General features: G+C 38.5%; 1 protein-coding gene across 1 annotated transcript in view; it reads right to left on the bottom strand.

Annotated features, from left to right (window-relative positions):
* Positions 1 to 2,773: 2,773 nt before the first annotated feature.
* The window catches only part of MDFIC (MyoD family inhibitor domain containing), an 87,928-nt gene continuing 65,555 nt past the window's right edge, over positions 2,774 to 25,146 (bottom strand). Inside the window, exon 4 of the mRNA XM_014462163.2 lies at positions 2,774 to 3,413. Within this exon, the coding sequence (XP_014317649.1) occupies positions 3,166 to 3,413 (248 nt within the window). The 3' untranslated portion in view covers positions 2,774 to 3,165. The remainder of the gene's footprint in view (positions 3,414 to 25,146) is intronic.

Genomic DNA, 25,146 nt, shown 5'->3' with positions numbered 1-25,146 from the left:
AGATAATGTATTCGGGATAATACAGGTCAAGTTTAAAAATGAGATTGTTTCTACATTTAAAAGGAGACTGAGTCTATAACTGTAAACTATATCACTTAGTCACAAAGGCCATATAATTCAACAAAACATTTTGCATACAGAAATTCTAAAATATATTGAAATTATTTTCACAATTGCCTAGATTTGTTTCCCATTTATTTTTTAAAAAGTAATACAAGTGATACCATTATAATTATTTAATAGGAAAGGAGTTAAGGGAAGACTAGATAATATAGGCATGCAGTCTATACAGCTTTGCTAGAGAGCTGTCATTTAACCCTCTCCAAGCCTGTTCCCCAATGACCAATGGGGGGAGGGACTGAACAAAGGCAGTTTGGATGCATGCCCAGCGAGGTCTGGGAGGTCTGGGTGACATGGGAAGGTGCTTAGCTGTCAGTCACACCTGGAAGCGAGTCAGTGGCCGGAACAGGCATGGCCACAGCAAAGGCGTGAGACCTGAATAGCTAAACTCCTAGACAAGGGGAGTTTCCTCGCGTGGCTCCCTTGCCTGCTGTTTGTGCCTGACCCCTGTGCAGAGGGCCATGTCCCTGCACTCGCCCACGTGGTCCACGGCCATGTGGGCTCCCCATGGACTAACGACTCTAACCAGCCTGATGCTCTGCCGGAACCAGCTGCAACAGGGTCGTTCTGGACGCTGGCTTTGCTTCTGGCTCTATTGGGACCCCAGCGGCACCTTTCTCAGGACTGGCTTAAGGACATGGGAACTGTGGAGCCCAAGGAAGGTAACTCCCTGCAAATAGAGCCTTTTTCCGCATCTAGTTCTTCTGTGGGGGCTCCTGACAATGCTTATTGCAGAAGTACCCCAAGAACCCCACTCCCACGCGTGACAGGGCAATCTGGCCCACTAATTTCCCTGGTAACACCAGGTACTTTATGGAATGACTGCAAAGTACACAAGAGAGGAAAAGGGCTATGGGTACAAATATGAAAAAAAATTCTATTAGTGTTCCCTGTTACAGAGAAACATTATTTTAAAAGTGCTCATATTTTTACTGCAATTGTAGCAGAATATACTTAAGTATTAGAAGAACCACTTAGTTGAAAAATTTTGCAGGATAAAAAGTGAAATATTTTAATAATTTTAAATCATTAGAATGCTCTATAGGCCAATACACAGATGACATACATCCTAATATATATGCCTAAGGTAACTCTGGGTACATGTAAATATTCAGATTCTGGTTACTAAGAAGTTCTTATATTTGATATAACAACTAAAATACAAGGGAGACAAAGATAAGGAAGAGAAAGACAGATTTTTACTAGAATTCTATTTAAACCAGACACTTTAAAGTTGTGAGTGTGTGTATGTGTGTAAACGGGGGCGTCAACTATTTTTTAAGTACTTTAGGTAAAGATATAAGTAGAAACTAGGTTTCATCTCAAAGAAAAAAAAAACACATAGGTAGCATTGCTGTGCTTTCATTTAAAATTTCTCTTAAAAGGCTAGGTTTGATAAAAAGCTTCCTAAAAATATGCACTTGTTTTTACTCTTAATTTGATATTCAACCAGAAAAATAAAAAAACTATTAATCCAAAGTATATTTTCAAAATTTCTACAAGAAATTACATTACATCAAACCAAACTACAACTTCAGGAAGATCAAATTTAGGAGACCACGTAGTGTGAAAATGTCCTCTTCCTCTTATCTGCCCAACACAGTCTCTATCTCAATAGCAATATACTCAGTCTTATAATTGACTTATTTCAGTACACTTAAGGTTTCACAACCTGCCATGTTAGTTCAATTTTACATAAAATCGCAATACTGACATTGGTCACAGTAGTGGATGTCGAGACTCCCACTGTACTGGAAGAATGGCTTGCTGTTTATAAAATATAACAATGCTTAAGAAACAAACCAAAAAACCCCATGAACCCCCTTAGAAAACAACACAATTCTCAAGTGAAAGAAAGAAAGAAAGAGAGAGAGAGAGAGAGAGAGAGAGAGAAAGAAAGAAAGAAAGAAAGCAAGCTTTTGAATAAATCAAATAAAAAATACTGGGAGTTTAATATTAAAAAATCTCCTAATTTAAATGCAATTTGTCAAAAGTATTTCACATTCTTTAGAAAATATGGTTTTTAAATAAGGCCTTCTGTTTTTATCCAAAACTTTATCATAACTTTTAAATTATGTGTAAAAAAATGTATATTTTAAATTTTATAGTGTTTTTTTTTTAAGCTATAGGTTTTACAACTAAAGAGAATACATACTTAAGGTCTTTTTTCTTTAACTGCTTAAAAACACACACAGTTCAGGCTATTCACCTAAAACTTTGCCCTAAATCCAAATAATTCATTCCAGCAGCAGGTGAATCACTCATTCTAAGAGGTTTCCTCAAATGTCACATTCTCCTTGAACCTTCCTGGACATTCCAGCAGATATTAGTTGTTCTTTTCTGTGTATTGCATTCCTATATCCATTTGAGTTTCTCTCTCTCATAATCCCCACAGTATGCCTCGTGGTTCATTTTTTAAGGTCTCGTTCCTCCGCTAAACTCTATTCTCTCGTAGATGGAAATTGAATGACAGCCATCTCTGCATCTCAGCAGATGACACACAGTAGGCACTCAATGTCTGCTGAACAAATGGAGCAAGGGGAGAACAGAGCATAAAGGTAAACTCGGGGCGCCCAACTGCTATTTGGATTTGTTTCCCAAAGTTTACTTTAAAGTAAAAATGTTTACTGTTAACCATTAACAGATACACATGAAAATTAGTCTGCTTTTAATACCCACGGAGAAATAATACATTTGGGGCAAAAGCCTTCTGAAAATGATTAAAATAAAAAGAAATATGTATGAAAAGGAGGAAATATTTAGTTTTGTTTTTGTTGTTGTTTTTTTTGGGGGGAGGGGGGTTTGGTCAAAATGTCCCTTAGTCACTGAATCCTATTAAAGAGCTTAAAAGTAGTTAAAATTTCACATATTAAACCAAGCAGATTTGGTTAGAGGGGAAAAAAGGCTTTCAGAGATTACTAAAATGAGTTAACAGTGCAAATACTAGGTTGCTTGTTTCATGAAATCTTACCATGTGCTTTTTTTCTTCCTTAAAAGGAAAATTTAAAACACTCTCCAGTTTTAACGCAAACAAAAGATAAATATTTATGAAGGAAAACAGATTCCACAGCATTCCATACAGATTTCCAAACAGTCTGATGATTCACAACAGGCGTCCATGATGCCACAGTCCATGTCACAAGGGCAGTTGCAGTCATCCCCCATTTCATCTCCGCAGCAACAGCAGCAGGCTTCTGAGGTACAGATGCCACAGGAAGCTTGTCCCAGGACGATGTTGCAGAGGGTCAGGAATTCACAGAACAAGCAGGCGAGGATGCAGTGGACACAGCAATCTTCATTTTCAATCGGGAAGAGACCGCAGAGTGGGGAAAAAGGAGGAACACACAACACAGAAATCATCAAGAGGCTGAATAATAAGTTGGTCAAAATAAGTAATCCAGAACCCAATGATATGCTTTCCTAGAAGTCTTTTGTAGGCTGAAAGCTCAAAAATAAACTTAAGTTAAATTCTAGATGAACGATCTTTAGAACTAAGACTCCATGTGAGAAAAAAAAAAAAGGTTGTAGCTGTGTATGCACGAGTGGATGTGGGTGAGATTATTACTGTCACACACTATGCAACAGCCCTTGGTACTAGGTTCCCCTTCTGTATATCCATCTTCCCTGTATCCTACTGCTCTCTATAACATTGGCTAAAATGATTCCATGACATTGAAGTCTTTCAGAAATAAAAAATTCCTTCAACTGCTCCACTGACCTGCTCCAAAACTTGAGAGAAAAAAAGACAGATTCAGTATATTATTGAATAATGGAATCAATAGTTAAATTGGAATCTATTAAACTGGGGTCAGCATGTTTTACTTGCCAATAAAACTGACTCAATTTCATGGTATCAAATATTTTTAGTTTCACAAGAACTAAAGAAAAACTGAGACTTCTGTTTAGGTCCAACCATTGTTCCTGGAATCCAAGTTCTTCTGCCCATTTCTAACAAAGGATTTGTCCCTTAACAAATGTGAATGACGACACAGGAACACCGCTTCCCACTGCCAGTGTGGCAAAGTCTTTGCATTTCTATTATTGCCTGAGACATCTCTAATAATCCCTCTTTAAAACAATCTTTAGCAAACTTCACCAACTGAGATAAAGGCCAGAAATCAAAGAGATCATAATCTAAAGATTTAGTACCCCATATTATAAACTTCTTTCCTTTAGAATAGTGACTTTCAAGCTTTTCATGTCATAGCTTACATAAACTAATTACTAAAATTCTGCCGCACACCAACAAATATATTCTTTTGCTGATCTGATAAAAAAAAACATAGGTATGATTTTGATTCATTCACACTGGACAGCTATTGTTGTGTTGGTTGTTGTCATTTTTTTTTTTTACAACCTAAGGGAAGAAAGGTCAGTGCCTCTGACTAGTCAGGTATTGCATGTTGTAAAAATCCCTGCAGCGCACCAGTTGAAAATCACTGCGTTAGAATTTTGTGGCAAGTGAGAGGAGCAGTTGAAGAAATTTCTATTTCTGGGGGACTTTAACATGCGTCATCAAATTATTTAAGACCAATGTTATAGGACCTTTTTCCAATTTCAGAAATACTTGTGCATTTTTACCAGGACTATTTCTGGGTTTGTGTGTTGTTGTCGGTTGGTATTTTGTTTCGCTTTTTCTGTATTTTATACAATGCGAGCTTGAGGAGGGGATTCTGCTTTCAGCAGCAGCAATGCAGAGCCACCCCACCTCATCCCAGTCACACCCATTGTGTTTCAGTACTGGCTTGAAAACTGAGCGCCTCTGAAGGAGTTTCAGGAAATTGTGTGACCATCCCATAATAAGCTCCCCAACTCCTTGAATATGCCCGTTCCTCTATAGTCTCTCACTTCATAAAGATTCTCTAACTTTGTAAAAGTAGGGAATGTGCAAACACAAGGTCATATTCTAAATGCCAGGTGGCAAAGTAGGGAGGGTCCGAAAAGAATTCAAAAGAGAAACTCCAGAGCTGTTTGTAGAATTTAAGGCTTCAAAGAACGCCACAACCTTTCCTTTCGTTCCTGGGCCCACTCTGACATACAATGGTCTGTAGAACAACTGGAAAAAGATCACAGAGTTGTGAGGGTGTGCAAGTTTCTCTCCATCTTCCCTAATGTTTTAGTAGTAGCCGATCCTATCAGGAGAACATGGAGAGCACCCACATGAATCCACATTCATAACCTTGGAAAGTACTGGGTTTCTACAGCGTGTCTGTGGTTTATCTCTTGATAAACTTTTATCCTAATATCTAAAGTTATATGTCTCTGTACATTTGAGCTTTTGTAGGAATCATATTATTATCATTTGTAAAATATTCAAAATGTTATAAAGAGCTAGCTTTATTATCATTATTATTATTATGAAAATAGTGTTGAACTGGGAGTAAGCCACACTTGTGATCTTAACTTTCTTTTCCTCTGCTGGATGCTGTATTTCAAGACTGAAAGAAAGAAGCTACAAAAACTCACTTGAGCCCTAACCGGTTTGGCTCAGTGGATAGAGTGTCGGCCTGCAGACTGAAGGGTCCCAGGTTCGATTCCGGTCAAGGGCATGTACCTTGGTTTCGGGCACATCCCCAGTAGGAGGTGTGCAGGAGGCAGCTGATCGATGTTTCTCTCTCATTGATGGTTCTAACTCTCTATCCCTTTCCCTTCCTCTCTGTAAAAAAATCAATAAAATATATTTAAAAAAAAACTCACTTGACACTGAAGAACCTTTAATTGAGTAATTTTAAAACAACACCATAGAATTCCTGTGAAGAGCGTTTTTGTTCAAAAGTATGTGTTTCAGATTTACCCTTGTTGATTAATGTAGCTACAGTCCACCTATTTTCCAGGTATATAGTATTCCATTGTTCTAATGTACCCTCATTTATTTATCCATCATACTATTTATGAATATTTGGTCATTGCCAGTGTTTTAGTATTCTAAACATGACTGTTTGACACAATTCTGTGCAAGTCTCTTAGAGCACAAGTGCTAAATAAGTAGCAGAATAATGGCTGGGTCACAGGGTGTGCATATGTTTAATCTTATTAGGTAATTCGAAATTTGTTTCCAAATGACTGCTCCAAAATGTATTCCCACCCATCAAGTATGAAAATGCTCACGGTTCCATCTCCTCGCCAATCTTTGACACGGGCATAATCTCACACATGCCGAGTAGTTGAGTAGGAACGGGTGTCCCACTGTGGTTTTACTTATTTACTAAGTTTGGACACCTTTTCATGTTTCCGTGCCACTCGTGTTTCCTCTTCTTTGAAACGGCTATTCAGCGTGTTCATGCTTTCCACTCACTTTTCTATTGATTTGCCTCTTTTTTTCCGTATTGATTTGTAAAGTTTTTAATATTCAAGATATCAGGCCTTTGTCAAATATGATTGTCCTTTCTCAGTATGTGGCTTTTTCAGTTAGAATGACAAGAGACAGATGAGTTAGTTTTTAGACTGTGAGAAATTGAAGTTATCAAGAGAAATCCAAATTGTTTTGAAATTAGCTAGAGATATGGGGCTGGATGGCTGAGGAAGTGAAGGGGCAGATGGGCAAGTCTGGCAAATTAGTGAGAAGAAGAGGAGGCATTACTAAGATTTGGGAGCATAAATAAATAAAAAGTTTCTGTGTCTGATTCAGAACAAGGGAGTCCAGCCACGCCTATATACAGAAAGGGAGAAGACACCAGTGAGTAATCAGGAGGAACGGACTGAGTGTTATTGGTGTGAAATCAACAGTCTCGGATGAAGAGAGGTGGAATTGGCATTCCGAACTAAACAACTCATTCCATTCATAGGATATATTACTTTGAAAACTAAAATGTCTTCATTTATAACTGATGTCCCCCCCAGGAAGATTAGGTGAATATTAGGAGTGACCCATTATTGTCTAGATTATAGACAATAGTGACAGTTGTCATACAGAAATCAGAAGTCCTAAGCCAAGAATAAAATCTCTCCAAACTCCTACATTTAGCCAACAAGATCTACAAGTTAATTTAGTCTGTTACTGTCTTTGTATTTTTAGTAAACAAAGAAAAATTTTAAAAAGTTCTTAGCTCTAAATAGATCAAACACTCCTTTTCTAGCCTGTCTTCTATAACACATGATTCCTATAACTAATAGATTTGAGTGGTGGTTTTACATACACGGGAAGCCTAGCATTAATGAAGAAAAAGTATTTATTGGCTGTTGTCAGAATTAAAATAGGTGTTATCTTGGGACAGTGATGTTTTCATCACTCTTTCATAAAAAAAAACAACAACACAAAACTATTTAAAAAACTTACTTTATACTGAACTCTGTTTTAAGGTCTTTATAAATATTAATTCATTCAATTCTAATAATATTTCTAAGAAGCAGTTTCCCCATTTTAGCAATACAGAGAAAGATTTATAGGAAATTTATGAAATTTATCCAAGTCATAGAGGCAATAAGTAGCAGCTGCCACTAGTAAAGATGGGTCACTCCTAATACTCACTTAATCTTCCTGGGGGGGACATCAGTTATAAATCCAAAACATTCTGCTGATTTGTCTTGTTGATTTGTTTTTGGCCTTGAGTCAAGTCCCTTTTCCTTTCTAAAGATGATTCTGAATTTCAGTTTTAATGAGGAGTTGATAGCAAATGTTAACCTTCACCAAGTAAGAGTAAAGTTGATGAATTGCTGCCAGTCACATTGTCAAAACAGACATAAGAAAGAGATGTCACAATCAAAAGAAAGAACGCTGTCTAATTAAAATATAAAAATTAAGGCCTATAGTTATATGAACAAGAACAATGTTGCTATTACATAGGAACTCTAGTGGCAAAACTAGAGTGGTAAAAATGACAGAGGTCTCAAAATAATAAGCTCTTTATGTAAATATTAAAACTTACAAAAAATAGACAACTTATCTGAACACACCTTCTATATAATTACTGGAAAAGCACTTTGGGCTACTGTGAAAAACCAAATCTATTAACAGGCCCCTAAAAAAAACCACAAACCAAAATGCATTTTAGAGATTAAAGTGATATGAAACAAAGTGAATTTACAGAGACATCTACCATAGACTTTTATTTCCTGTCCTTTATAAGTAGAAAAACACCTAAATATAACAACCAAAAAGAAAAAATGAATCCCTAATATTATCAAATCAATTAATAATCTGACTTTTCATTCCTTGCCAGAAACATCTTTCTTTTCATCTGTGTTCTAGAGTTTATTTGTGACTTGGGATAATAAAAGTTAAATAAATTAAGAAAAAATAATTGTTACAGTTTCTACCTACTCCATCCCCACCACCTCCAGCAGAATCAAAAATCATAAAAGGCATTAAGATGTTGGTTTTATTTGAAGCAAAGAGAGGATTATAAGAATTATCAAACTAAGCCTTAAATAGAGAAACAAACTGTAAAAAAGATGATTCCTCCACCTCCATGAAGTTCACTGTTTGAAATAATTCTTTGCCCCATTACTGAGGTTTTTAGTGTTTATGGTTTTATTCAGTCATATGTGCAATTCTTGCCAAAAGTGTTTAACCCCTAGAAACCAGCTAGGTTTTAGGAAAAGGTCCCTGACCCAAATCGGGCCAACCAAGAACTGCACAATTTAGTGGACAACTGAGAGGGGAACACAGCACAGGACGGACAGCTACTGCAAATTTAGGTGGGGGTGGGGGGTGGGAAGGGGGAATTTATACCAGCAGCCAAGTAGCAAAAAAAAAAAAAAAAAAAAAAAAAGTATGAAAGGAAATCTTTAGCACAATGTTTTATTTTTTAAAAAAGTTATGAATCACTGCAGATACAAACCCAAACAAAATCTTTACCTTTTATAAAAGGTCATCAGTGTTAAAGCCAGGTAGCTGGTGTATCTGGAAATCAGCTACTAGCTTCCCCATATCAATGAAGGTAACCACTGAGACCTAAACAGCATCTCAGATGACAGACGAGAATATCTGTGACTAATCCAAGGGGCTTTGTTGTGTTTAAAAATGAGAGTGAAGATTCATTTCTTTAAGAGCATGTTCATTTAATAACAAAATGATCCCCAACTGATTTACCCAATCATATATGGCCAAAACTACTGGGAAAATATGAGAAAGCAGTTTGTTATAGTAAAAGAAACCCCGACTAAAAGCCACCAGAAAATTATCTGAACAGAAAACTATCAGCTCTAGTCTAAACAAGTCTCTAGCCCTAGCTAGTTTGGCTCAGTGGATAGAGTGTTGGCCTGTGGACTGAAGGGTCCCAGGTTCGAATCTGGTCAAGGGCACCTGCCTGGGTTGCCGGCTCAATCCCCAGTAGGGGGTGTGCAGGAGGCAGCCAATCAATGATTCTCTCATCATTGATGTTTCTATCTCTCTCTCTCCCTCTCCCTTCCCCTCTGAAATCAATAAAACCATATTTTAAACAAGTCTCTATTTCTTTAGTTTCCTTCTTTCAAGATGTGGTATGACTTGCTCTTAAATTTCTTTGAACAAAGACACTAAGCAATGGAATACAGGGAAGTCAAAGAGCAGTGAGTTCTGAGAATAACCTACAGCCCCTTTTTGAGCAAAAAGAAAAAAAAATATGCAGATTTGCGTGTGTCTTATCTTGACTAATCTCAAGTAACATTTCCTAAGTCTTAGAATGCTTGAAAACACACTCTGAATCAGATCCCTGTCACGTAAACTATATATGGAGACACAGGGTCATTCTCCTGTTGAAGAGGCCAACAGTATGCCAAAAAGCAATAGAGTAGAACATGAAGTCATTAGAAAATGCGTAATTAGTAATTTAGGAAATTGCACTGAGATAAAACCTGACTCTGTAGCTTCAAAACTACAGAGAACCCATGGGTGTCCCCATGTCTTTAGTTGCTAAGGCTCCCATCTGCCTGGCAAGGGGGCAAGGGGACTCTGGTGCAGAGAAGCCCAACTGGGTGAGGCATTCTTCCTCCCCGATATTGCTCCATGGTGACTGTTATTTCTCAACACAAATAGAAAAGCAGGCGAGGAGTAGGTTTCGGTGGTCCTGAACCCCAGCCAGAATGGCTACGTTAGTGTATGGCCTCTAGGAAGAGCCAGCTGTGAGGAACGAGACAGACATCTCCAGGGAGTTCTGCTTCTCAAGTGTTCGTGGGGGCAGGAAATAGTTCCTAAGACAGCACAGTAGCTCAGCTCCAAGTAGCTCCCTGTCTCTAAGCCAGAGGACTCGCAGCATCTGGCGCCGGCCCTAGCATGACCTGCTGCCTGCATAACTGGAAACGCGCCTCCCACACAGAACCCTCTGGCACACGGCTTGTCAGTCAGAAAGCCATCACCACTTACCTGCTGAAGAAAGTGAGTTAGGTCAGGAGGTAAAATAAAGAGAACTACATTTTACACTGCAAAACAAAGATGGCCACACTTGGCCCTTGACGGTTTGGCTCAGTGGATAGAGCATTGGCCTGAAAACTGAAGGGTGCAGGGTTTGATTATGGTCAAGGGCACATAGCTAGCTCAGTTGCAGGTTCCCCCGCCCTGGTCAGGGTGTGTGAAGGAGGCAACCTATCGGTGTGTCTCTCTCACATCGATGTTTCTCTCTGTCTCTTCCTCTCCCTTCCACTCTCTCTAAAAATCCATGGAAAAATATCCTCAGGTGAGGATTAATTAAAAAAAAAAGAAAAGAATAGATGACCACACTTGGAAAACAACAATAATCTTTACTATTATCTTTCATCTCAACAAACTCAAAAGAACCTTGGGGAAAAAACTGCACCATTCTCCAAGACCCACAAAATGACTCCTCAGTAAATTTCCTATCATTTGTCCAAATTCTAGAATGGACCTATGGGAGGTGCATTTGTATTTTAAATTACAGTAAGTAGACAGCACAGCTTCTTTGCTTCTCTTATTCGTTTATCCTGCTGCCTGACCTGCAGTTGATTCATTAAATATTCAAACTCCCAAAGAGTTTGGTCCAGTAATTGGGGCATGACCTAACTAGAGAACTGATTCAAGCAGTCTGAAGAGATGCATTTTACAAAGTTTAGGAAAATAACATATATACCAAGATACCTTTTGTTTCCCAGGTGCTTTACACAGAAATCTGAACAGGAGCAAAAGCTCAGTTAGTAGAGGTGTTTATTTAAAACACTTTACAGCCCAGCCGTCGTGGCTTAGTGGCTGAGTGTCCACCTGTGAACCAGGAGATCACAGTGTGATTCCAGGTTGAGCGAGACACATGCTCAGGTTTGGGGCTCAATCCCCAGTAGGGGGCACGCAGGAGGCAGCTGATCAATGAATCTTTCTTATCATGGATGTTTCTCTCTCTCTCTCTCCCTTCCTCTCTGAAATCAATAAAAATACATTAAAAATAAATAAAACACTTTACATGCTGAGAGGGGGTAGACAGGAGGGAAAAGAAAAGCTAAAAATCTTGATGGCACAAATAATCCCTACATTTGTTGAACCTCTACAATACTTTATGATTACACATTTAATAGCTGGTAATAGAACTGTTCACATAATGTTATGGTGAGGATTAAAAGGCACAATACATATAAAATTCTCAATAAAGGATTTATCATGTAAGTACTTACTAAATGTTGTTACTGTGATAGCAACAAGAAACCTACCAATGTTTCTTTCATTCACTCTGATTACCACAACAAAATAGGGCCATTCTGTCTTAACCTAAGGAGGGGTATAAAAGGCTTGAACCTAAGAGGAGAGAACCATGAGGCTACTCTAAGAGAATGTGTAGCTCAGTGGAGGAGAAATCTGCTCAGAAGGAACTAGTAAAGTCTTGCGTCTGGCTACAGAATATTTAAAAATAATAATTTTTTTCCATATTTAAATTAGTACCCAATTATCTTCTCAGGAAGCTAGAAAGCAAAATAGTAAGACCATACTTTACTTGAACCTATTCAAAGCTTGACGGTATTAAAGTTGGCCAGTTGAAGTATCTCTAATCCAAAAAGTTTTATTAATAACAAAGTTAAATATAATTTTGGATAAAAAAATACTTTAGATATTGAAAGCATTTTCCTAGAAAGAATACATGTCTAATAGTCTACTAAAGTTGGCCAAAATACCATCTATGGCTAGGACAACATATGATAAGTGAATCCTTTATTTTTAGTGAAAAAATATATACAGTGGGGCCTTGACTTACTAGTTTAAGGAGCTCGTTAACTCAAATTACTCTATCAACTCAAGGCAAAAAATCGGCCGAGAGACAGCTGGTATCTCAAAAAACTCGTTAGTCGGGACACTTGTAAGTCAAGGCCCTACTGTATGTATAAAAATGACCTAAGAAATATCTCCCAGAAACTTAGTTTAATATTTTTCCTATTTTTATTTTTGCAACCATGTTTATTTCACAAATCACATTTTAGTTTCACCTTTTCATTGTTATTGTTTAAATACTGTGCAAGTGTACATTATAAAAAGAAATCAGCTTTTAAAAAAGACATATAGTAAGCACTGGGGTAATCCTGCAAAAGGTGGTGATAATGATAATTATAAGTTAACATCCCTGCCATATTGGACACTTTTTATTTATTTTTATTGAGTTGTAATTAACCTATAACATTATATTAGTTTCAGGTATACAGAATCATGATTTGATATTTGTAAACACTGAAATGATTACCACAATGTCTAGTTAACATTCGTCATCATATATAGTTACAACTGTTTTTTTCCTGTGATGCGAACCTTTAAGATCCACTCTCTTAAAAACTTTAAAATGTGTGATACAGTACTATTAACTGTACTCACAATGCTGTAAGCTACATCCCATTGCTTGTTTTATAATGGAAAGTTTGTATCTTTTGAAGTTTGCTCATTTTGCCCACCTCCAACCCCCACTTCTGGCCATACCAATCAACTATTTATATCTATGAGCTCATAGTTGTGTTTCCTTTTTAAAAAATCCTACGTATATGTAAGATCATATGGTATATGTCTTACTCTTTCTGACTTATTTCACTAAGGATAATGACACCTCAAGGTCTATCTATGTTATTATAAATAGCAGAATTTCCTCATTTTGTTTGTTTTATGGCTGAATAACTCTCTATTGTACATATGTACCACTTCTTTATTCATTCATCCATTGATGAACATTTAGGTTGCTTCCCTATTTTAGTTATTGTACATAATGCTGTAGTAAACATGGGGGTGCACATATCTATGAGAAATACAAAGAATTATAGGAAAATATTATGAACAATAATACGCCAAAAAACTGAACAGTCTGGAAAAAAATGCATACATTCCTAGAAATGTGCAATCTTTAAAAACTGAATCAAGAAGAAACAGAAAATCTGAGCACACTGATTACAACCAATAAAAGCAAAGAAGAATTTTACCAAACATTCTTGAAATATATCTGAAGAAACTCAAAACACTAATTTCAAAGAATACATGCACTCCTATATTCATTGCAGCACAATTTACAATACTAGTAGCTAAGCTATGGAAGCAACCCAAGTATTCAATATAGACGAGTGGATAAAAAAAAAGCTGTGGTACATATATACCATGAAATACTAGTTGGCCATAAAAAATTTAAAAAAAATCTTTCCTTTTTCGACAGCATGGATGGATCTAGTAGTATGCTGAGTGACATAAATGAGACAGAGAAACACCAATGTCTTACGATTTCAATGTCTTAAGTCCACCTGATAGTTTAAGGCAGATGTTTCCTAATTGGTTTTTTGTCTGGATGATCTACCCATAAATTAAAGTGTGATATTAAAGTTTGCTATTATTCTATTGCTGTCTATTTCTCCCTTAAAGTCTGTTAATATTCTGCTTTATGTAAATAGGAGCTCTTATGTTGGGTGCATAAATATTTACAAATGTTATATCCTCTTGTTGGTCTGACTCCTTTATCATTATGTAATGGTCTTCTTTGTCTCTTTTGTAGTCTTTGTTTTAAAGTCTGTTTTGCTTGATGTAAGTATTGCTATACCAGCTTTCTTTTGGTTCCCATTTGCATGGTATATCTTTTTCCTTCCCTTCACTATCAGTCTGTGTGCTCCTTATAGCTGAAGTGGATCTGTTGTAGGCAGCTTATAGATGGGTCTTGTTTTTTGTTTCTTTGTGTTTTGTTGACCGCATTACAGATGACCCCCCTTTTTAATCTCTTTACCCACTCTGTCTTTTAATTGGGGGGTTCAGTCCATTTTCATTTAAAACATTGATTGATCGGTATGCTTAGATTCTTCTCTATGTGTCTACTTCTACACATCTACTATAAGTTTTTGCTTTGTGGTCAGCATAAGGCTTACATATAACAACATACATTTCTAACAGTCTATTTTAATTTGATAACAATTTAAGCTTTAACATATTCTTAAACCTCTACATTTTTACTCCCCCTAATTTTTAAGTTTTTAATGTCACATTTTAATTTTTTTTTATTTATTGTAGTTATTAGTGAACAAAATTAAGACCTTTTTTTTCCCCCAACTCTTATCAGGTAAACCACCTATTTCTGTTTAATTAAGGACTATCTTTAGGTTTTGTCCTTTTGTTTCTTTTGGAACACATGCTTTGTTTCTTCATTTTCCTTGACTGTGTTGACTTCTATTCAGTGGATAAAATGGCCGCCTCTCCCAGGCTGAAGAAGTAGCCTCATGTACGAGTTGAACTTCCTTGTACAAACCTGCCCTAAGTCTCTTCTGTCTCTCGACCCTTTTGTGATTGTCCAACCGATCTTAATTTTAGTGACTCCCACTAATTGAAGGTGTGCCGCTACCTGTCACTGTCTCAAAGGGAAGGATTGTCAGCAACTAGATTCAGACTGATTGGAGCCAGAATGTCAGGTAGCAGCTTTTAAAGTTTGCAAATCTGTATGGTCCTGTGGAACCCCAAGCCGAAGTCCCACTGCCTCCCAGGACCAGACAATCTAGAGGTTCTCCTGACCACCCTCTGAGTGTACAGTTTCTTTCCCAGGAGCTACCAATGGCCTGGAGTAAGGCAGAGGCCAGCTCAAAGACGGCATCCACGGGGCTGTATCCCCAGAGCACATATCATTAGGTCCCTGACTGAGTGCCAGATCTGAAGGCTGCCCAACGCTAAAGCTCAGGTCAAGCACATCGGCCTCTTTCACGGAATCCCTGCAAATATGTCTTAGTCTCTATCTGTGCAGTGCCCTACAGGTGACAGTTGTCCAAGAACTGTCTCTCTGGTGTTATAGTCCAATGGGACCCAGGGATTCAAGCCCTTTGCCACCAGAGCTAGGTGATCAAGTGGTGTCCCTGGGCAGCAGCAGCAAAACCCAGGGCACAGGACACATGTACAAGCTTCTCTCAGGAAATACTAATAATATGAAAAGTGGCAGAAGATAAGAAGACAGTGCCGACCCTCTCAAGTGTCTGAGGAGGATGCAAGTTGATGAGCTGGGGAGAGAGAGAGGGAACACAAACATGATGCCTGCCAGCCCCCATCCTCAGAGAGTACCTGACCAGGCACCTAGATGTGTGGTAAACTCCTGACCCTCAGGCCAACACGTTACCATAAGCAAATGAGACTCTTTCACATTAAGTCTCGGGTGTCTTCCGGTTGGCTGGCTCTGTGTTGGGCCCTGGGGGTGGGTCCAGGCCTGTGAGCCCTTTAAGAAACTTCTCAGTTCACTACAGCCTTGAGAATCTCAAGGATCCAAGACCCAATGGTTTAAAAACTAGGCTTGTTTTGGGGGCTCATGTCTCAGGGGCAGGTCTTAAAAGTTGAGGTGTCCAATGTGTAGTCGAACACTTCATTCCTTAGGGAGAAACTCCAGGTTTTGAGTTCCCTCCTGATTGCGGGTCATCACCCCAGAGTTTGGATTTATGGCACGATTATGTCTTAGACCTTCTACCAGCTATGATGTGTTTGTTTGTTTTTTTCTCATTCACTTGATGTGTAGAATTCAACTGACTAGATTTTAGGTTTTTATTTTTCAGCAGAATTTGCTCTATAGGTAGCTGTCGATGCACAGATGTCTATGGGAGAAGGTGAGTTTAGGATTTTCCTACGTCACAATCTTGAGCCAGAATCCCTCATACCGAATGCTTTAGTTACTAACGTTAACCTACTACAGAGACCCACAGGGCTGGCCAGGTCCCCTGTGACACCAGGTCTTCATGGTGGCCTGGGAGGAAACAGACACACTGGGAGGAAACGGACAGTATTCACAGGGCTGGGTTAAGGCACAACAGCAAGAGTCCAAAGGGCAGAGGCCAAGCAGTGAGTGCTCTGCAGGCCCCCAAGAAGGAAGGGGCAGCATCCCCAGCAGGAGGACCAGGACTCTGAAGGCAGGAGAAGCTTCACCTTGAGAAGTCCCAGGAGGCCCTCCCTGGCCCTGGCCAAAGAGGCACAGGAGTCTAACATACACTCTAGCCAAGATGAAGAAGAACAAACCACATGAATGTTACAGCAAAATGAGACACCAAAGCACATTTCAAAGCAGTACGCAGGAGATAAATCCTGTTATTTATGGAATTAATTTATGAATCAACGATTGAATTGTTACTCTTGCCACATCCCTCCCTCTCCAACCATGTTCTCTATTAACACTATTTGATTTCTTTAAGACACCATCACAACCTCAGATAAACAGGATAGCGTGACATTGAAATTATAAGGTATAAATACCTCCACCTTAATTTACTGTACAAACCATTTCAGAGCTAAGAAAATCTATGAACATGCTGTTTGCAAGTACTCTAAAACTGACAAAAGCAGATAAACAGCTTTCTCAGAGAATAAACATTTTTTGGCCTAACTGTATTATTTTAAATTACAGAAAAGAAGATAAAAATAAAAACCCTCCCACTGAGCTGTTTCCTAACCCTCTGCACTCCATCAGGGCCACCCCCCATTGAGGTTTTCCTGAGTCACAGCTCATCACTTATGATGGCAATTCAGACAAGCCAATGCTAGGATACCCCGCTCCCCTCAACACACAGAATCCCATACGTGCCTGTGGTGGTGGTTGCTGTCCATATATTTGGTTTCGGTGAGGCTTCTAACAACAGAAAAACAGCATTCTTGGGGGCACAAAAACAAAGATGTTTGAATTCATGTCACCCTGCCATCTTCATAAGTGGCAGGACAGCCAAGTATTATCTTACCTCCTAGGATCTAGAAAATTAAAACCTGTTTCTAGTCTTGACTGTGTCACGAACTGGCTAAGTAACCTTGAACAGGTTCCTTGACTCACTGTCCATATGTATATAATGAAGGGGCAAATGATCTCCAAGTTCACTTCAAGCACTAAGTTTTTATGAGGATATAATCTAATTTCTATAAACAGATTTTCAAGTCTGTGTAAGGGTCATTTTTTACCTTGAATAGAACCATTAGTCGTCTTAACACAACATTCAAAGCACAATTTAGAAGTTAATTAATGCTGTGCAAGCCGGTGTGGCTCAGTTGGTTGCACTGAAAGGTTGTAGGTTCAATCCCTGGTAGGGGGTGTACAGGAGGCAGCTGATCAATGTTTCTCTCTCTCTCCCTCTCTCTCTATCTCTCTCTCTCCTTCCCTATCTCTCCCTCTCTCCCTTACTCTCTCTCTAAAAATCAATAAAAAAATCTTTTTAGAAAATGGTTAATTAATGCTAAATACAAGATGACTTCAAGTTAGCTTAACCCTATGAGCAAATGATAAAATGGCATGTGTCAGGTGAAGAGAAAGCAAAGGTGGACCCAGGCATTGGGGTAGCTGTGCAAAGGCAAAAAGGAAGAATATGATTGTTTTTTGTTGAGGCAGGAAAAACCAGGTACAAAGCCTGAAATCTGAGATTTCAGAAACGAGGGGGCAGGGACACATTAGTGATGATACGGTGTCAGTGGGTCAGGCAGGATGACTCTGAGGAATATAAAGGAGGTAGTGTTACCGGGAGTTGATAAGACACTGGATGAGGCAGTGGTGGGAAGAGTAAAGTGTAATGCCCTGATTTCTGGAGTCACTTACCACAGAAGACATAGAGAAAGAAAAAGAGTTTGGTCTAAATTTGTTTAACATAAGACATAGTAAGTCTGAGGGGCCTCAAATGGAGAGTCCAAGATGTGGCTGGAGACAGCGGTCGGGAGCTCGGAGATAGACTTTAACAAGGGCATTGGAGATAGCTCAAACTCTTACAAGGGAATAAAACGATTAAGCTACCCAGGGAGAATGTACCAAGTGAAAAGAGAAGAGAATGCAAGGGGACGACACATTTAAGGGAAGGACTGAGGAAGAGAGGTAGGCCGGGGGAAAGGAGGTACCATGGAAGTCAGAGAGAAAAACAGTTCAGGCAGATTATGTCAAACACTGTTTAGCCAGAGACATTTTAGTGATGTGATAGGGATGGAAATGTATAGCAGAGAGATGAAGAGTGATGGGAAAAGGGGGAGGTAGAGACTGCTAAGGCAGATATTCTTTTAAGAAAGATGTGAAGAGAAAGCAAAGCCCAAAGAAAAACTACTAGGGATGCAGAATCAAGGTAGATATGTGCACAAACATTTACACACTCTCAGTACGGACACTGCTAGACAGGAAAGACTTGTGTATGTGTACTGTTCTCTGGAAGAGAGTTAAAACGGGAGATGAAAAGGGCTACTCAACAGAATGAGTGGACGATAGGACCTGCAGTAACAGGATGCTGCTACAACAAGAAAGCAGGCATCTCTTCCTTCGAAATGGGAGGTAAAAACAAGTTCAGCTTTAGGTAAGTTTGTAGGTGGAGCCCGAGGTAGAGAGACCCTGAAACATGGCTAGACGGCCTCTTCTCTCTGTGGGGAGTGCAAGCGTTGGAGAGCTTCGTTTTTTTGTTTGTTTGTTGTTGTTTTTAAATATTGTGTTGCTCTTTAGAGAGAAAAGAAGGGAGATGGGGAGAGAGAAATATCAATGTAAGTTGAAAAGACAGACAATCTAGATTTTTGGTTCTGAAAGGTAGGTATGCCATAATGCAGGTCTCGGCACATTAGGAGATTCATCAATAAATCCAAATCTGAATAAGAAAGAAAATGTATGGGAGGACAAATACATATTAAACTGTATATATACTAGTGCCCCAGTGCACAGATTCATGCATAATGAAAGGAAATTAATTAGAAGGTGTCCGGTGGGGTGGGACTGGGCAAGATGGGCCGGACATACCCTGGAGCCAACCTCCCACAGTCCCTCCCCAGCAGGCCGCACCTGGGGCAGTGCCACAGCTCAAAGGGTGTCTGCGGAGTGAGTGGGGTCCCTCTGGCAGGTGAGGTCCCTCAGCCTGGCCTGCGGGGAGCGGGCCAAAACCGGCTCTCCGACGACATCCCCCAAGGGGTCCTGGATTGAGAGAGGGCAGTTCTTGGGTGATGCACCCCAAAATCAGGCTCCCTCCTCTCTGGTTCCAAGTTGTGTCACCGAAGAACCGCCACTGCCAAGTCACTGCATCTAGGCAGCTCCTGCATTGAGCGTCTGCCCCTTGGTGGTCAGTGCGCATCATACCTACTGGCCTGTCAATGGTCAGACGCTCACTTAGCCTTTTATATACAGTATATAGATATTCAATTGAGATTCAAGAGCCAGTATGTTCATATTTATTTCTGACTAAAAGTATATTCTTTAAAAAATAACAAAAAATGGCTCAGCTGGTGTGGCTCAGTGGATTGAGCATTGTCCCATAGACCAAGAGGTTCTGGGTTCAATTCCCAGTCAGGGCACATGCCTGGGTTGCAGGCTTCATCCCCAGTAGAGGGTGTGCAGGAGGCAGCTGATCGATGTGTCTCTTTCATTAATGTTTCTATCTCTCTCCTCCTCTCCCTTTTTCTCTATCTAAAAATCAATAAAAACGTATTTTTTTTTAGAAAATAAAAGGTAACAAAAATGAAATGCCCATGGTATTGCTCTACAGAATCTAGTACACTGGTCAAGGGCACATGGCAAACCCTTAACTTAAACACCTGTTGACTTGATGAAATTTCATTTGTATGTGCTGCGGCAAAGATTACTTTTGGCTTTACTTCAATGTCTCCTGTCACTCCACAGGACACAGTTTCTAGGAGATATCGACCACAGATGTTGTAAAGTTCTTTCTAGAATAACTACTCTTCTGTCATTCCAAAATGCAATTTCTGCATCTCTCACTGAGCATAATTATTATAAAAAAATAAATTTTGACTTCTAGTGTTAGCTTTAAATTACGTTGTATTACCCAGGAGATCCAGTTCCTCCAGTTTGATGTCCCAATAAAAGTTAGAGCAGAAATTTCAGCAGGTTTGATATGTCTTTGGAAAACTTTATATTAATCCATTTTGCTGTTTTCTTCACCTTCCCCTCCTCCCAAATCTTGGGTTTCTCAGTCCTCTAGGAGACAGTTATTGTTTATCTGTATGAATAATTTCCCATTCAAAATTGGGAATACGATTCATTTCCCTGAGCAAACTGTTTTATACTTATTCAATTTTGTTCTTCTAATTGCCTCTTATATCCACTGAGGGAATGTCTACCACCTTCTATTTTCCCTTTGATCAAGAGTAAAGAAGTAGAAAAGCCAGGAAAAATTCCCAGGTCCCTGGGCTGAGAAGGGGGACCTTAGGCCACAGTAGGTTGCTCACATCAATTAAAATCCCTTTGGAAGACTCGCCTGGAGCTCTGAAACAATTTCTCACCAGGCAGCTGACTTCTGATACATTTCCTCAGTTTACTCTGGGACTTACTTATGGAGAGTTAGAAGATTACCCACATTGTGGCAGATAAAAGCCATGAAGGTAATTTTCTCCATGTCTCTGCATCTATGCTTTGGTAAAAGCACATCATTAAAATGTAAACATGAGAACAAGAGTTAGTAATTTGCTATTTAACATAGTTGTTTTTCTCCATTAAGGTGCAAAATTGGATATGGCCTTTATTCTTATTTCAATTTCACATGAGAGAAAAGTTATTTAAAAAAACTGTGTTCTTTGCATTATGAAAACCGCACACAGAACGTAAGTTTATAAAACAAGTACATTACAAAAGATACTACTTACACTCTAAAGCAGGGCTAGAGCAGGTATTTTTGTTTTGTGTGTGTGTGTGTAGCACACACACAAAAATATTATTTGTAAATGAATAAAACAAAAATAATTTCAAGGGAAACTAAATTATGTTGAAATAGCTTTCATAATATTAAAAGCTGAGGTAGAATAAGTATGTGCTTTTTAAAAACACATTAACAACAAGATCTTGTGGTGATCTGATAACTACTATAATTTTAAAGTAGTGATTAGCATAAAGGGTATTTCATGTTTCCTTCAATAACTGTAACAAGATATGAAAGTATCGGTGACAAAGTAACAGGTACTACTAATGCAATTGAAGTTTATGGCTTACACTTATAATTGAGAGAAATGTTACATTTCATTTAAAGTGTAGACGTTAATAAAATTAAGTAACCTAAAACCCACTGACTAGAGGATCATATACGAATCTTTCATAGTATGTGCAAACCTCCTATATAAAACATTTCATCTTGCAAGAGGGTTTCAGAAATATGGCTACTTTATACCAAAAGCTCCTCTATCCTAATTTATTCTATACTAGCTGAGATTTAAACAAATTAATTATAAAATATTTTCAAAATTAATTATAAAATATTTTCAATATATAAGTATTAAAATTAGTAAAACATTTCTCAGTGAAATTAATATTTCTTTCACTTCAATTATTTTTAGAAGTCAGGCAGGTTCATTTTTTTTTTGTTAATCCTTACCAGAGGATATTTTCCTTTTTTTTTTTTTAAGAGAGAGAGAGAGAGAGAGAGAGAGAGAGAGAATGAATAAGGGTAGAAGGGCTGGGAAGAGACAGAGAGAGAGAAACATCGCTATGAGAGAGACACATCAATTGGTTGCCTCTCACAAGTGCCCTGCCAGGGATCGTGCCTGCAACAGAGGTATGTGCCCTTGACCGGAATCAAACCCACAGCCGTTCAGTCCATGAGCCAATGCTCTATCTAACCTCTGAGCAAAACCCACTGGGACAAAAATAACTTTTAAAAACCAAGTAATGAAGAAAACATACGTATTCTGAAAGAAAAGAAATCAACTCTAGTACGATGACAATATAATTCAATCTAGAAAAAAATAATTATTTAAAAAGTCTTCCATCTTAGAGATTTTTGGAGCTATTTCTTTTAAGCTATGTCATACTCTCAAACACACAAACTCAAATAAATCTATCTGAAAACATTATTATTGAAAATGTCATGAATCACTGCCATTTGGGTTCTCCTAAATTGTAATAAATTGTTCAATGAAATCAGGCAAAATATCTAGCTGAAATGAATCAGGATGGAGAGAAAGTATGAAAAAGAGAGAAATGAGAGGAGGGAGAGGTGGGAGTGGGGGTAGATGGGGGAAGGGGGAGAGAGACAGACAGATGGATAGACATACAGAAGGTATACTTGGAGTAACAACTAGGCTCGCAGGCTAGATCTTCAAAGATGAAAGCTTCTCCGAATAGCGCACAAAACAGTCCTAGACGTGCAGGGTGCCCTTTTGTTCCTTCTCCTTCAGAATCTTTTTTAAGACTCGATGTTCAAAGTTAATTTTTCCCTAATTATCTATTCTTAAACATTTTTGTGCTATTTCGCCAGTTTGAATATATAGAGACTACGGAAGGGACACACACAAAAAGGAACTGAAATAATGTTGTAGTAAAACACTGGAGGTAAAGTAAGAAATGTAAGAAGGCACTGAAGATAATTATTTAAAAAGTATAAAATATAATATTACCAAAATAGTTTTAGTAAAAGACAAAGGAACATTAATATAATCCTGTTACGCTTATTTTGAATTTTCTCTTTCCTACACCGTCCATGGGCTGAACACATGGCATTTGGACAGGAATTACAGTATGGATGACACAACAGCATTTTTTCAGTTCATCAGCTGATGTCAGCATTTATATTCTTCTATCCTCAAAAATGGAACTAATTCTTTCAAAGGTAAGACACTTTAGCTAAAGTGATAAAATGTAGGTAAAGTAAAATACGAAACATAAAGAAGAAGTTCTGATTTATTGTGAGCATCTGAGATAAAATTTTACTGTGACTGGTCACCTCAAATATTTGAAGACAAAAGTTATACTCAGCGAACAATACTCTGATACTATTTTCCCTGTGTACACACTTGGTCAACTACCAGAGACTCATGAGTCATCAGCCAGTTTTTGTCAGAACATTCAAAACATCCTGAATATCCTGTATCTCGTCTTCAAAACTTCCTTCTTTGAGAATTATAGTATTAAGCAATGCCTAATGCCATTATTGTAACTATGAAGTAACTTTTTGAAAACCTTCTAAAATACAAAGAAACTTTCATATATTTAACATCATTTCAAATCAATAACTACAACAGAGAGCACTTTATAAGGCATCTCCACCCCTCTCGCCTACTCAAGGACATCCTTCTCCTGTATCATCAATATCTTCCCTTCATGAGCTCATTACCAGCAACACTCAGCCAATAAAATGCTATCCCTAAAAGCATCCCCCTTTAGCTCACAGCCCTTTCACTATTCTTCAGGAAAACTTCTTGAACAGAGTAGCTTACACTTGTAATCTTCCACTGCTCTCTTTTCCTTCTCTCTGGAACCCACTTCAATCAGGCTTTTGTCCCCATCACAAAAACAAAAGTATGAAGGTCACCAATGATCTTCATAGGACAATGTCAATGGTCACTTCTCACTTATCTTATTGGACTTCTCATTTGCATTCGATACATGATCATTCCCTCCATCTTGAAACGCTTTTTTTCCTAAGCTGCCCCTCTTGTTGGTTCCTTCTCCATTGTGGTTTACTCATCCTCATTTTTTTCATGGTCCTTCCTTATTTTCTGAGCTCTGCGTATGGGAGTAGTTCCAGGCTCAGTTCTTGGAATACTTAACTTTACCTACTTCCTGGACAGTTCTTAAGTCTGAGAACATAGTAGAGTGAATCACGTGGGTAGCTTCTAAAGGAAGCTGATGCCTTGGCCCCATTCCATTGCATTCTGGGGACAAAACCCAGAAGTTCTTATTAAAATATGCAGGATGCCAGGGTTGAGAACCCCAGTGCCAGGTGACCCCATCCACTGGACATTCTGTACTCTGAGGATTCACAAAATGCGTTGCAGATTTTTCCTCCAAACCTCAGACTCCTCTATCCAACCACCAATTTCACACCATCACTTGAGTAGATCGAAATGGGCAACTCAAATCCAACATGTTCCAAGCCAAACTCTTGATCCTCCTCCCAAACCCTGTTCTTCCCACAGTCTCCCTATCTCTGTTAATGGCAACTCCATACTTTCAGCTGCTCAGGCCAAATAAGTTGGAGTCATCTTTAACCCCTGACTTTCTCTCACACTGCAATCTCATCCTTCAGTTGATCTTACTCTGCCTTCAAAGAACATCCATGTGCAACAACATCTCGCCACTGCCAGCTGATCCCACCCTATCATCTCCCATCTGAATTCCTTCCTGCAAGTCATGGAGCAGGGCCTCCCTTCTTTTGCCCTTGCGCGCCTGTACAAAATGCAGGTGATGCTCAAAAATGGTAAGTCAGATTAGGCAAGTTATCTTCTCAAAAGCTGCCTTTGCCTTCCTACTTTACTCAGATCAAAATCAAAACCTTGACTCATTAGCCCCCCTATTATTTGCTCCCTTTTCAGTGTTCAGTCCTTAGAGATATTTGACTTTAGAATAAGATATCAAAGGTAACCAATGTCTGTGGTTATTTCCAGAAACAACAGAAGAGGAGCAGAATTCTGTCACCATCTTTCTTAAAAACTCTTGTCAGATTCTCAAAGAAGCCCATGAACCAAAACTGATAAAATCACTGCATAAGACACAACCACAATTAATCAAAATTCCAATTTATTATAGGTTAAGTCTTAACCCTTTCAAGCTTTTTAATGTGGCTTATTCTTCACTTCACAAGCAAACATAAATTTGCTTTAAATACATTTTTAAATTAAGCTATAGTTTTCTATTTCTCTAAATTATGCAGTTATGTACTAACTCATCTTTCCTATACTTGTTTTTTCTAACTCTTAAAGTGCTTGTTTACTTATTTATGTTTTATTTCCTTCCTAATACCACACTATGTGTA

Source organism: Myotis lucifugus, unplaced genomic scaffold, assembly GCF_000147115.1.
Source record: "Myotis lucifugus unplaced genomic scaffold, Myoluc2.0 scaffold_171, whole genome shotgun sequence".
NCBI classification, from domain to species: Eukaryota; Metazoa; Chordata; class Mammalia; order Chiroptera; family Vespertilionidae; genus Myotis; species Myotis lucifugus.
This window is presented reverse-complemented; position numbering and strand designations above follow the sequence as displayed.